Source organism: Phocoena sinus, chromosome X (genome assembly GCF_008692025.1).
Source record: "Phocoena sinus isolate mPhoSin1 chromosome X, mPhoSin1.pri, whole genome shotgun sequence".
Lineage (NCBI taxonomy): Eukaryota > Metazoa > Chordata > Mammalia > Artiodactyla > Phocoenidae > Phocoena > Phocoena sinus.
In genome coordinates this window covers 105,341,907-105,355,699 of record NC_045784.1, presented here as the reverse complement: position 1 = coordinate 105,355,699, position 13,793 = coordinate 105,341,907, and the positions used below count along the sequence as shown (strand labels likewise).

Below are 13,793 nucleotides of genomic sequence, written 5' to 3'. Positions count from 1 at the left end.
CTGAAAGTGTGACAAGGGACTTCCCTGGTGGTCCAATGGTAAAGAATCTGCCTTACAATGCAGGGGACACAGGTTTGCTCCCTGGTCAGGGAACTAAGATCCCACATGCCAAGGGGCAACGAGCATGCCACAACTACTGAGCTCTCGCACCTCAACTAGAGCCCGTGTGCCGCTAACTACAGAACCCATGCACTCTGGAACCCGTGCGCCACACCTACAGAGCCCACGCACCCTGAAGCCTGCGCGCCACAACTAGAGAGAGAAAACCCGCAAGCCACAATTAAAGAGAAGCCCACGCACTGAAACGAAAGATCCCAAATGCCTCAACAAAGATCCTGCATGCTGCAACTAAGACCCAACACAGCCAAAAATAAATAAGATAAATAAATAATAAATAAAATCTTAAAAAAATAATAGTGACAAAATATGATAGGCATATTTAACACATTCAAGTGTTTAACTTTATTTCAAGAGTATCTAGAGACAGTAAAATTGAAAGGAAACTAGTCAAGAGAATGAGAACACATGAATTCCTAGCTCAGAATTTTCTAGTCCAATGGTTCTCTCTTCCTGTTTTCTCAACTTTACATGAAAAAATTAAACTTTTTGCTGTAAAACCCCCAAGTTATTAAAGTTTAGATCTAGATAAATTTAAACCAAGTATTCTAATGTATTATTTAGATAACTGGACATTAGCAATATGCGATAAATACATACTTACTGTTGGACTTCCCTGGTGGCCCAGCAGTTAAGACTCTGCACTCCCAATGCAGGGAGCCCGGGTTCGATCCCTGGTCAGGGAACTAGATGCTACATGCATGTTACAACTAAGAGCCTGCATGCCACAACTAAAAGATCCCACATGCCGCAACTAAGACCCAGGGCAGCCAAATAAATAAATAAATATTTTTTAAAAAACATACTTACTGTAAAACAAGAGTGAGTAATTTTATTGCTTGTACTGCAACATCATATTCTTTGTCAAGGGTCATAGACACAATTCTATCCTAAGGACAAAAATAATTAAAATATTCTTAAAGGGAAAGCCAGAAAAAATACTTTCAAATAACAGATAATTTTTAAATACTTAGAGTAATACTAACCTTGAACCGACTGGTAAATAGCTCCAGTTTGGAATTAAGCTCTTTGTTATAATAAAGCCCTTGTAGAGCCGTGAGACATTTGAGTCTTACCTCACCTTGCTGAATGAAACAAGAGGAGAAAATGCATTAAAACTCTGCATATTTTCAACCTGAACATTCAAGATACTTACAATATTTTCTACTTTAAATATGCTCTATACAATAGCATTTCTTCGGAAACTCTCATCTTTGATAATGCAAAAATAGGAATCAATACATAAACATTTAAAACTAAATACCTTTGGGGTTACTACTGCTGTGGGTCAAATGAAAATTTTTTGAAAATTTTTTCAGAGCAATACTATTGTGAAAGACGATAGTAGCATATTTCACAGTAAGTTTTCCTTTACAGAAATTAGTATTTGTAAGGAATATATACAAAGAACTTCAAGGCTTGTAAAGAGGCAGACTAAGAGAAAGGTAGATTAATTTAAAAAAAATAAAAAAGGTCAGAAGCCAAGTTGTAACTTATAATCTGGCTAAGATACATGTTTATCAAGAGAATCAAAATTAAAGAAATTTTAAAATGTATAGAGCACTTACATATTAACAGAGTAAGAATTCTTCTTACTGCTCTAAGAAATGTCTCACCACTACCACCACCGCCTACATGATCCAATTGTTTCAGTACAAAAATTGTTTCAAGATTGAAGGCTAAATCAGTCATCAAGATTCAAAAAACTAGGGGACTTTATGTGATAGAGACCATATTTTCATGGAGTGGACAGAAAAGAATAAAGGAGAGAGGCCTATAGGAATGTGTTCCCAGTTTTACCTATATGCAGATAAGTCACTATGAATGAGAGCAGCAGATAGCTATGCCTATGTGTAAAAAGAAAAGCAGTATATAAGGCATATCTTACCTTATCATGCATAGTCCAACCAACATATTTTAAATAACTGTCATTAAGAAAGGCATCACTATACATTTTCATCCAAATGCCAATCTCTTCAATGCAAATAGCTCGGATTTCAGCTATTGCATCCCTGCATGGAGGAAGGAAAATTATGCATATTAGTGCCAGTATACCACAGGACTTGTGGTTTATTTAAGCAGCACCAAATACTCCATACCTACTATGAATATACCACTACCTTAAGTATTACTGGGGATTTAAATGTAGAATTGAAGCATGGCCCCCGAATGCCAAGAGCTTACAGTCTAGTTGTCAAAGCATAATTATCACCATATAAATATTTAAAGTTAAATAAACCTACAAACAGAATCCAATCCCCACCTTTTATACCATGCCATACCCCAGCCTTTGTTCACACCTCCTGGGCATGGTGTGTTCAGACAGCAGGAACACTAGTCTGGTTAGATAATATTTTCCGGGTGAGAATTAGTTACACCTAATATTGAGGCCAAGCTCAATTTGGATTTGAATGTCAGACTAAATTATTTTGAATTCATCCTGTAGGTAATGGTAAGTCATTCAAGGCTTTTGAGCAGAAGAATGATGCAACAAAAGAACATTTTAAGACAACTGCAATAATCTCTAGGCATGAGAATGACGAGGGAACAGACTAAGGTAATGGTGACAACAGAAATAAAAAGGTAAGAATAGACAAAGGGATATTACAAAGGAAGTATTAACCTGATTCAATAACTGCCAAGTTAAGGAAATGACAGAGAAGTTAAATAAACATGCCACCAACATTTAAAGAATAGGTTACAGCAGAAATGGTGGTAAGATTACCTATTTCTTTCCTCTACTCATTCAAAATAAGGGAAACATCTCACTTAAATCTATCCAGCTTTTCCCACTAATATTCAAATGGAAGAGGAAAGAGTCAGGAATCAGAACGTACAGTCTCTACTAACATAGTACCTCCAAAATCAATTAAGTATTCTGTACCCTGACTCCTAATAACAGCAGTAGCTTCCATTTTCTGGGCATCTACAAGTCAAGCACAACATTACCCCATTTTCAGATAGAAAACAAAGTTGAGAGCAGTTAAGTAACTTGCATAGAGTGTCTCAATCAGTGGAAGAGCTTAGATTCTAACACTGATCTTACTCTAACATGATTTCCACTAAATTTATATTACATAAACCACTAAATATCCAAACTTGAACAGGATAAGAGTTACATTAAAAAAACTGCCCTGACTTACCGGTATCTATGTACAAACACTCCCTTAAATATTGCATTCATCATATTTTCTATTTCATCTTGATTTTCTTGAAGCTGAAAAGAACACATCATTTCTTTTCAATTGTAATGGAAGAGAACCAAAAGGACATCTAAAAGTTGTTACAAACACAAATGCAGGTTTCTCCAGTGTTTTGGTTATTACACCCAATTCCTTTTTTTTTTAACATCTTTATTGGAGTATAATTGCTTTACAGTGGTGTGTCAGTTTCTGCTTTACAACAAAAATATGGAACACTTCACGAATTTGCATGTCATCCTTGCGCAGGGGCCATGCTAATCTTCTCATTCCAACTTTAGTATATGTGCTGCCGAAGCGAGCACCCAATTCTTAATTCCACTAAACGAAAAGTGTCCACATACAAAAATTAACATCTGTTGTCTATCAGGTAGCCACAGTCCCTTGATACCTGGAATATTTGTACTTGGTTTTTAATGTTTAGCTGGTAGACTAATTTTTTAAATGGTCACGTATTTTCATTGTATAAATGTACATAAAGAAATCTGTTATGTAGTTTATTATAATACATATTATATAACATATAATCAAAAGAGCATAACAATGTTTCATTATCTTGGTCTGTAGCATCTGAAAAATAAGTCATGTTAACTAGTGCCTGCTCAAAGAACAAAAACGATTTGAGTAAAATAACTTGGCAAAAAAATTTGTCTCCCTGCTAAATATTTTTGAGGGAAACAAGGCTCACTTGAAATAACCAACTAAACATTTCAAATCTGGGTTGACTTATTTACTCCCATGTATTTTCAACTCAGAGCTTGAGAGTTAAGAGAAAATTGTTTCAGAGCTTGAGAAGTACAAGGAAAATCTTTCACACGCTAAGTATTAATTAGCTTTTAGATTATGTTCTATGTTTCTGTAAAATGCTTTTTTTCTTTTCATGAATATAATCTCACATTTCCAAATAATGCTAACAAGGGCATGCACTTGTATTAATTAGCACAGTCAAAGGCACAGGTGGTCTTTCAACATGTTTAAAAACTTAACCCACGCTAGAAGTATTAATATCTTATATTTGTACAAGAATTTTAAACTCAAAACCCCTTTTTACCTATATCCACTCATTCTATGTTCAGAATCTTAGAATCAGGCCATAATTTCATGCATTATGTTCATCTAATAAAGCATCCAATGCAACTTATTAACTAAGTTAAGGGGCAAAAAGGTCAATTCTTCATTTCAACTACAGTTGACCCGTGAACAACGCAGGGGCTAGGGACGCTGACCCTCCACACAGTTGAAAATCCAAATAAAACTTATAGTCGGCCCTCCGTATATGCAGTTTCTCTGTATCCACAGTTTCTCCACATACAAGGTTCCACAACCAAAGATTCAACCAACCGTGGATCATGTAAGTACTGTAATATTTACTACTGAAAAAAATCCAAGTATCAATGGATTTGCACAGTTCAAACCTGTATTGTTCAAGGGTCAACCGTACGTGAAAAAGATGAGGAGTTTAGGCATGGTGGAAATGTGGGCAAGATTTTTCTGGCTTCTCTTGAGCAGGGGGCATTTAAAAAAGTTATTGGCTATCTCAGAAATAACCAACTTTTAAATTATAGTTACCACTACCCCCAAAAAAATGTCAAAATCAAATAAGTAATTTATGGAACACCACGGCAAATATTTTAACTCAACTGCATTACTAGTATTTCTGAAACAGCAGACTTTGCCTATTAGAAATAAAAATAAACATCCTCAATATCAGATAGTAAAATATTACATCACCAATGAAGGAGGAATTTAAATCAAAAACACAACATCAAGGGAATTCCCTGGCGGTCCAGTGGTTAGGACTCGGCGCTTTCATTGCCAGGGCCTGGGTTCAATCCCTGGTCAGGGAACTAAGATCCCACAAGCCGCACGGCATGGGGGCAGGGGAGACAACAACAACAACGACCAAAATACACAACATCGAAAGATTTTATTTATTATTACTTAGCATAAAACTGAAAAAATATATTTTCCTCATTCAAAGTTGAATTTGGTGGTCATTAATGTTAACCAAGTGCCTCTTACACTATAAAAAAACCAAAAACACAGATTATGACAGCATAAATAGCTTATAAGTTATTTTTCAAAGTGACTTTACATAAGTGAAACCTCATTTCATCCTGACAATAAGCTGACGGAGGCAGTTAGCAGAGATATTTTCACAGTAGAGATGAACAACACTAAAGCATTAAGCAGCTTGTCAGACTGGCCCAGGACTCCTTATGTGAAGCCTTGAACTCTTAATCCTAGTCCACATAGAAAGAATATATACACAGAAGGTACTGTTGGCATGAATAATCAACAAAAATAAGTTAGATGTATAAACAACCTGAAACATGTTGTTTAAAATTTTCAAAAAAACTTATCCGATGAACTAGCAAAGTTATATCATAATTAATGGTGACCAAGTTAGTTACAGATTAATAGCTTAAATATTCAGTGCAAAAGTGTACGTACCTCTTTCCGCTTCTGTAGCAGGAGTTCTAGCCTCTCATTGGCTCGTTTTCCAATCATTTTATTCCGTTCTGCCTCATATTGTCTTTGTGTATTATCCATATTAATGCTAAGATTTAGTGCCACATTCACCAAAGCTGTCATCAACTTCATAGCTATTTTTAAATGGAAAATGTTGAACTTAGTCTCACAGACACAAAAATTTACAAGTTAAGATCAATTTAAGAGAAATTAAAAACAAGATGGGCTGTTCCGCTTCTAACAGAAAAGAAAAATATAGCTGCTACAAATGACAACAACAATAGTAAAACAACAGCTAATGTGTATTGAATACTTACTATATGTCAGTTACCTATGCTAAATACTTTTCCTGGATTAACTCCTAATCCTTACAACAGCCCTCAAAGTTAAGTATTATCCTCATTTCATTCATGAAGAACCTGAAGCTCAGGGAGATTAAGAAATCTGCCTCAGACTACACAGTTCATATACATAGTTAAACCAAGATTCAAAACTAGGTAATCTGACTCTAGACTATGCTCAGATCCCACTATACTATGATATATATGTCTCCTACAATGACCTTTTCCAGAGACCATGATTCACCTTCTAAATAAATTTTGATTCATACAGCAGTCATTTAGCTATCCAGTAACCAAAGGGGGAGGGAACTTAAGTGCTTTTTATCAAAGTACAGTGTGTAGAAATGTTGAAGTTTTATCAGTACTTGATTTCCTTTAATTTTACTCTATTACATATCATCATAAAGACAATGGTGCGATTATGAAGGACAGATCTAGATAAAAAGTCAAAAGTACAAAGAGTAAAATATCACTCAATAAAGTGCTTTTTATCAGAGTTCCTCCAGATCTCTACCTTCTGTTACTGAACTCTTGCTACTGAGACAAGACTCACTGCCTGTGATTTCAAACTTATTAGTTGAAATATCTGAACACTTTATGCTTAATATAGCTTAGTCCAGACTATGTCTCACACCTGGTTCACTGCGTGATAGAACACCACAAAACTAAACCTTAATTTGTGGCTATTGGCTCTCTTTAAAAGAGATACCCAATCTTCTGAGCTATTCCACACCTTCAGCAAACCAGTTTGTCATTCTGATCTAAAATTACCCACCTTACCCCATCATATATGTTTTAATTTACTTTAACTGTTCAAGTTCTTAACATCAAAGCTACCTAAATTCACAGAGCAAGATCACATTCATATTTTGTGACCTCAAATCTAAAAGCAAAACCTACAGGTTGACTGTATGCATTTTATTTTTTTTTAAATGGAGGGCTGAGCAGAAGTACATCTTTAATCATAGCTTTAATTCTCTGGGGAAATATTCTAAAGGAAAAAACATCCCCACACTTAGAGAAAGAAACATTTTTGTAGAAATCAAAATATTCTATCATTAAGGCTTAGAATACTATAGTAACAATTAATGCCTAGTTGATTTATTCAAACTCAAACCAAAAAGCACATATTCAATAATAGTACTTTCAGCACAAAAGAGAAACCAGAATATTTTATCAACATCAACACTAAAAACCACTGTTCTAGAATTAATCATGTGAGCCTTAAAAATGTAACTCATTTCATTAAAATTTAAAGAGCAAAGAATCTGACTCAGCCTAAAGTTACTCAGAAGCGTAAGGAAAATCAACTTTTTGTGGTGTGATTAAATAAGCATCATCCTATAGTGACCATCATACCAGGAGGGACTATGCTAGCAGAGACTACGCATAAAAGTCATTTAGAACTACATATCCAAAATGACTGTTCCCCAAATTTGCTGTCAATACCTTCCTTGATAAAACGTATTTCAAGAACCCAACAGATCACTATGCCATAGAAAGGGAGAAGAGGTGGATAGGAAACAAGTAGGTTTACCACAAGAAAATTAATTATGCCTTCAGAAAATCAAAACTGAAGATATCATTCCATTCCCAGTAATTCGTGAGGGTTGAAGGAGAGGGGAGAGTGTCCTCTTAGGGGCTACTTAATAAATAAAATTAATTTGTCACCATTATTTCATTTCTTTTAATGAAAATCATTTTCATCTCTAACCTAAGAAAATGCACAGAAAATATTTCTAAATACTGACCTGCCAGGGTGCTTGTGTGTCGAAATGCTCTGACTTGTGAGTCAGACAATCCTGTAAGAAGTGAAATGACCGTATCCATCATGTACTCATCATATATGATACTATATTGACACTGCCGTACTAATACGCCAATGAATTCACAGAAACTGGATTTGAACTTCTTCCACTGAGGACCAGCCATGGTAAGTGGATAATCTCCACTATCCTAAAACAGAAATTTTAAACAGCAATTTCATTTAAAACACATGACTTAATAAACTTTTACTTTTTTTTTTCAAATACCCTAGGCAGAAGCTGAAAAGACTCCTTTATCGGACCTCCCTGGTGGTGCAGTGGTTAAGAATCCGGCTGCCAATGCAGGGGACACAGGTTCGAGCCCTGGTCCGAGAAGATCTCACATGCCACGGAGCAACTAAGCCCGTGCGCCACAACTACTGAGCCTGTGCTCTGGAGCCCGCAAGCCACGACTACTGAGCCCATGTGCCACAACTACTTAAGTCCACACGCCTAGAGCCCATGCTCTGCAACAAGAGAAGCCACCGCAATGAGAAACCCGCGCACCGCAACGAAGAGCAGCCCCCGCTTGCCGCAACTAGAGAAAGCCCGTGCGCAGCAATGAAGACCCAATGCGGCCGAAAATAAAATATAATAAACAAATTTATTTTTTAAACAAAGACTCCTTTATCTCATCTTTCTTCTATAATAAATCCTCAAAGTAGGCAGGAGAATAATATGCAAAGGTAGAGGTACCTTTGAACACATCTCTTTTATTTAAGATCAAAATGGATGGGACTTCCCCAGTAGTCCAGTGGTAAAGAATCCGCCTTACAATATGCAGGGGACACAGGTTCGATCCCTAGACAGGGAACTGGGATACCATATGCCATGGGGTAAACTAAGCCCATGAGCCACAACTACTGAACTCGCCTCAGCTAGAGAGCCCGCATGCCGCAAACTACAGAGCCCACGTACTCTGGAATCCACGTTCCACAACTAAAGAGAAGCCCGTGAGCCGCAAATTAAGATCCCACGTGCCTCAACAAAGATCCCGCATGCTGCAACTAAGACCCAATGCAGCCCTAAATAAATACATAAATAATAAATCTTTTAAAAAACAAAATGGATATTCTGAATTCACTCTTACCAATGAAAACATATACCAATTACATACTAAAATAAAAAGCCTCTCCCATCAAACAAAACATTATTCTGATAAGCAAAGATACGGTTACTAAATTTCTTTAAAACAAAACCAAACCAACATCAAACCAAAGTTATATGTTTTAATGGATTCAAAATGATGAAATCACATTCTCAGCCAGTCTAATGGATTGATGTATGAGTTATAAATAATCGAAGGATTACAATGTATGTTTTCATTAGCTTCAGGACATCAAATAGTCAGCAGATGTAAACAATGAGATATTTTTTTTTTAAATGGAAATGTAGCTAGAATGACCTGGAAAGACAGGTACTCAAGTACTCCTATATATAAGATGGGGCATTCACCAATGAAGATACACTGAGGTCCTCCATAAATCATTAAAAACAAGCAAGTCATAAAGATAAAAACAGAGATCAATACTACACAGAACCTCTAAAAGTAAGAGTTTCTGACAAGAATGTCCTAGAAACTTAAGGTCATTTTATCAGTATGATTTAGTAAAATTTTTAACAATTAAATTTTGTCGTTAGGGCCATACATTTTTAAAAATTTTAAGTCATGCCATAAACAAGTTGAACTATGTCTCATCTGAGAATAAGGTCCTAATACTCCACAAAAAGGTTTTCTTCCACATTTTCTGATTGGCTCATTTAGTGCTATATTGAAAAGTGTCATCTTAATTGCTGTTAGCAACTTGGTTTGCTGATATTTTCAAATCTTATTTCAGGATTCTTATTTCAAATAGCTGTTTAGAAGAAAGAAAGTTCTCACTAAAACATTTAATATCAGAAAGTTAAAATAATACCTTTCCTCATAATTATATCTCAATTAGAGACTGATTAATAGCACTTAGTGATCATCAAAGCCATTTTAACAACTCTTGTCTATCTTTTAGAATGATAGTTGAAAGCTCCTTCATCTGAGTAAGCAAAAAAAAAACCAAAAAACATCAAATAAAACTCAAATGAGACAAGGCTTTCTACTTGAAAATTCATGGTGAAAAGCTTTAAAGAGTAAAACTACTGGTGCTGGAATACAGCTGTGAACAAAACAAACAAAAATCCCTGTCCTGAAGGAGTTTATATTAAAGTAAATCTAAATATGTCTTTATTGGCAACAATACTTCAAAGACATCACCGTGATAAAGGATCAACTAAAGTCTAAGCTACTACTTATTATGGATTTGTATTGTTCTTACTACTCATATTTGAAACATAAATAAGACTTTAAACAATTTTATACATATATATGTATGTATGTATTTTCCTTTGCCTAAGCTTGCACCTGGTTCCCCAAGTATTTATCAAATCTTCCTTCTACAACATTCTAAGATATGTTTGTAGGCACTTAATTTTATTCTTACTTGAAATTTTAATTTTTTGACAAATAAAAACAGCTACCATTTATTAAGTTCTTACTATATGCCAGGCATTGTAAAATGCTAAGGAATTTTTCAAACATTACTGCATTTAATTTTCATAACAGCCTTATAAGTATTTTTAGCTCCATTTTACAGATGATGAAACTGATGCTAAGACAACTTGCCCAAGGTCACATGGCCATCATTTGATTGGATTTCTACTGCCAAAGCTCTTACCCACAACACTAATATTCAGAATTTAATACTCTGAAGAGTAAATCAAGATCAAGATGCATAAAATTATCATAACATTTAGGGTAATAACTTACCTCATCAAACTCTTCAGTCATTTTTCGAATTATTTCAGAGTTCTGCATATGTCTAAACATTTCTGCTGTGACAACACCTGAAATTTGCAAGTGTAAGAAGTTAATGGTAAATTAAAAAAATAACTTCTAAGTCCATCTCTAACACTAAAATGTCTATAATCACACAATAAGGTGTACTTCAATAGCACTTGATCTTTACCGTGTTACTCAACCCTATAAAGCACAAATGCCATTATCAACATATACAAGAAAATAGCCCCACACTTCTGACAGGTATCTTTTTTTCCTAGAACAATCAGCCTTAGCCATTTCTACTTGACTTAACTTTACTCATGCATAGAATGACTAAGACCCTTTAATATAAAGCATATGTCATCAAGCATGAGGCAGCATCCAGGGTAACATTTAAAACCTTGAGGATGAACCTGAAGAAAATAACGGAAAGAGTAATAGGAAGACTTCACTTTAGCCAGGTTTCTTTATTAAGTACAACAATATGTAAGGCAACTACATCCCATCATCCCCTCGAAGGGCTTCAAATAAACCTAAGTAGTAAGCTGTAGTTCCTGCTCATCCAGAAGCCTGTAATCTAGCTGTAAGTTTAAACAAAGAATAACTGGGGGGGGGGGGGAGCAGAGAGAAAGGGAAAAATAAAGTATTAAAGTTAGTACATAATAAATGCCCAAATGAGTTGAAAAGCCAAGAAAGGCTATAGCTCAGACAAAAAAAAAAAAAAAAAGATCTGGATAAGTAGGTGTTTCTTATAAGGACATTTAGAGTTTTAAAGGAGTATGGAAGAGGCAAGGAGAAAGGATGCACATTACAAGTAGTATAACTGTACCACTTTGCTGTACACCTGAAATTAACACTGTAAATCAACTGTATTTCAAAAAAAAAAAGGTAGTAAAAGTTAGCCAGGTATAGGTCAAATATCAAAAAAGGGGTTTCTAGGAAAAAGTTATGAGTAGGAGACAATGCAAGAAGAAGTCATACATGAATTTCCACTGATGGGGTGTCAGATATTTTTTTAAAAAAGAAAAAATGTAAAAAGTGAATTTCCTAAACCACATTTCTAATGCTAGATTATTTATTCTTTGCCAGTCTAATCACTATGAATACCATAAATATAGTAACATCTAAAAGAATGTCTTGGGGCTTCCCTGGCAGTCCAGTGGTTAAGACTCCACACGCTCAATGCAGAGGGCACAGGTTCGATCCCTGGTTGGGGAACTAAGATCCTACATGCAGCACGGCACAGCCAAACAAAAAAATTTTTTTAATTTAAAAATAAAAGAATGTCTTGGTACAGGAATATGAGATTTATTATAAAAGTTAGATATATTTCAATTGACCAAGCTCTATTTTATATACGCATGCACATGTGTGTGCATATAAATTTAAAAACAACAATAGAACATCATACTCTCTTTCCAACCCCAAATCTGAAAAGAACAACTGCTATGTGAGCTCCCTTCTCTATGGGCATGCAATCTGAAGACCTTCCAGTAGCGTAACAAAACCAGCAGGAGTAGAATAGGAACTAACATCCATTGAGCCGCGTATGCACCAGCCACTTCAGCCCTGGCAACAAGCCTATATAGGAGGTACTATAATCCTGGCTTTACAGATGAGGAAACCGATGCTAAGGCAAAGAGAAGTTAAATAATTTGTATGAGATTATTAGTCTACATCTTGCTGCCCAGCCCCAGGTGAGATCAATTTCTACTGGTACTGTGAAAGAGCCCTTACTTACCACATTAAAAAATCAAATGATTGTTTAAAAATATTAACAAATTTGAAAGAAAGCATGATTTCCCTGACTAAAGAAGCACATTCTCAAAAACCTTCTGAGAGGGCTTCCCCGGTGGCGCAGTGGTTGAGAGTCTGCCTGCTGATGCAGGGGACACGGGTTCGTGCCCCGGTCCGGGAAGATCCCACATGCCGCAGAGCGGCAGAGCCTGCACCTCCGGAGCCTGTGCTCGGCAACGGGAGAGGGCACAACAGTGAGAGGCCCGCGTACCGCAAAAAAAAAAAAAAAACCTTCTGAGAGGTTTTTAATTTATATCTAGATCCATGGATCTCCAGAACCTTTTCATACTTTATACCCAGGTACTGTAAATGTGGCAGTGCTAGAGAAGGACAAGTAACTCAATCCCTGAAATAATTTCTACGAAATAAGCATTTATATATAAATAAATCTCAAAGTAAACATATTGCATACATTTTGACAAACTTCTAAAGCTCCTCCTCTCATCTCATAGACCATATAACAGCCATAAACCCAAATATAAGCAGAAAACAAAATAGCTGTCACAAACTCCATGCATATAATAACTCCTGAGGCAGGTGTAAAGGAGCCATCAGGACATCAGGCCAGCTCCCACTGCCTTAAAAGTGTGGGGGACATGAAGCAAGACTGCTTTAAAAACTGGTAAACTGAAAAGTGACAGCTGACCAGGAAAGAAAGAAGGAAACAACTGGCCACAGAATCACCAACCACAGAGCAGTCTGGAGCCATTCAGTGTAGGGCCAAACATCTCTCCACATACCTCAATACTTCAGAAGGCATAACTACAGTAAAATAACTGATGCTCATAATAACAGTCCTAAATCCACAGGAAAAGGTACACTGTATATACTTAAGCATGTTTCTAATTCATTTATGAAAGAATTCTACCAAAATATTTTTGAGTATGTTTTCTAAGTACTTAATGACCTTAACTTTGATTACATGGTAAATTCCTCTTTATGGAGCTTCCTTGCTTCTAAAATAAATACTATAGCAGTGTTTAAATCTACCTAAGTTTTCAACACCTTCAATTTTTAAAAATTTTCACAACCTTGTTTGTGACAAGGTATGTCCAAATGTTTAATGGGCAAGCTCCTGATTTATAAATACAGTGATGCCAGAAAAGGAATGTATCTGATAAAGGGAAATGCTCTGACTACGGCTTTGTTTTAAAACTGCAATTCAGAAGCCTAGTTAGGAAACTAAAACTGATCAAACTATGGTATAATAGGTAAGACTGAATATAAAAATTAGAATTTCAACTCATTA

At 35.7% G+C, this 13,793-nt stretch overlaps 1 protein-coding gene and 1 pseudogene across 7 annotated transcripts in view; both read right to left on the bottom strand.

Annotated features, from left to right (window-relative positions):
- The window catches only part of STAG2 (stromal antigen 2), a 117,169-nt gene that overhangs the window by 48,315 nt on the left and 55,061 nt on the right, over nt 1–13,793 (bottom strand). For all 7 annotated transcript variants that reach the window (XM_032619200.1, XM_032619199.1, XM_032619201.1 and 4 more), the window contains 7 exons: nt 10,736–10,812; nt 7,882–8,086; nt 5,772–5,923; nt 3,261–3,334; nt 2,006–2,129; nt 1,104–1,202; nt 928–1,007 (listed from right to left, as the gene is read on the bottom strand). In XM_032619200.1, the coding sequence (XP_032475091.1) occupies nt 928–1,007; nt 1,104–1,202; nt 2,006–2,129; nt 3,261–3,334; nt 5,772–5,923; nt 7,882–8,086; nt 10,736–10,812 (811 nt within the window). The remainder of the gene's footprint in view (nt 1–927; nt 1,008–1,103; nt 1,203–2,005; nt 2,130–3,260; nt 3,335–5,771; nt 5,924–7,881; nt 8,087–10,735; nt 10,813–13,793) is intronic.
- LOC116748234 lies at nt 3,522–3,622 on the bottom strand (annotated as a pseudogene).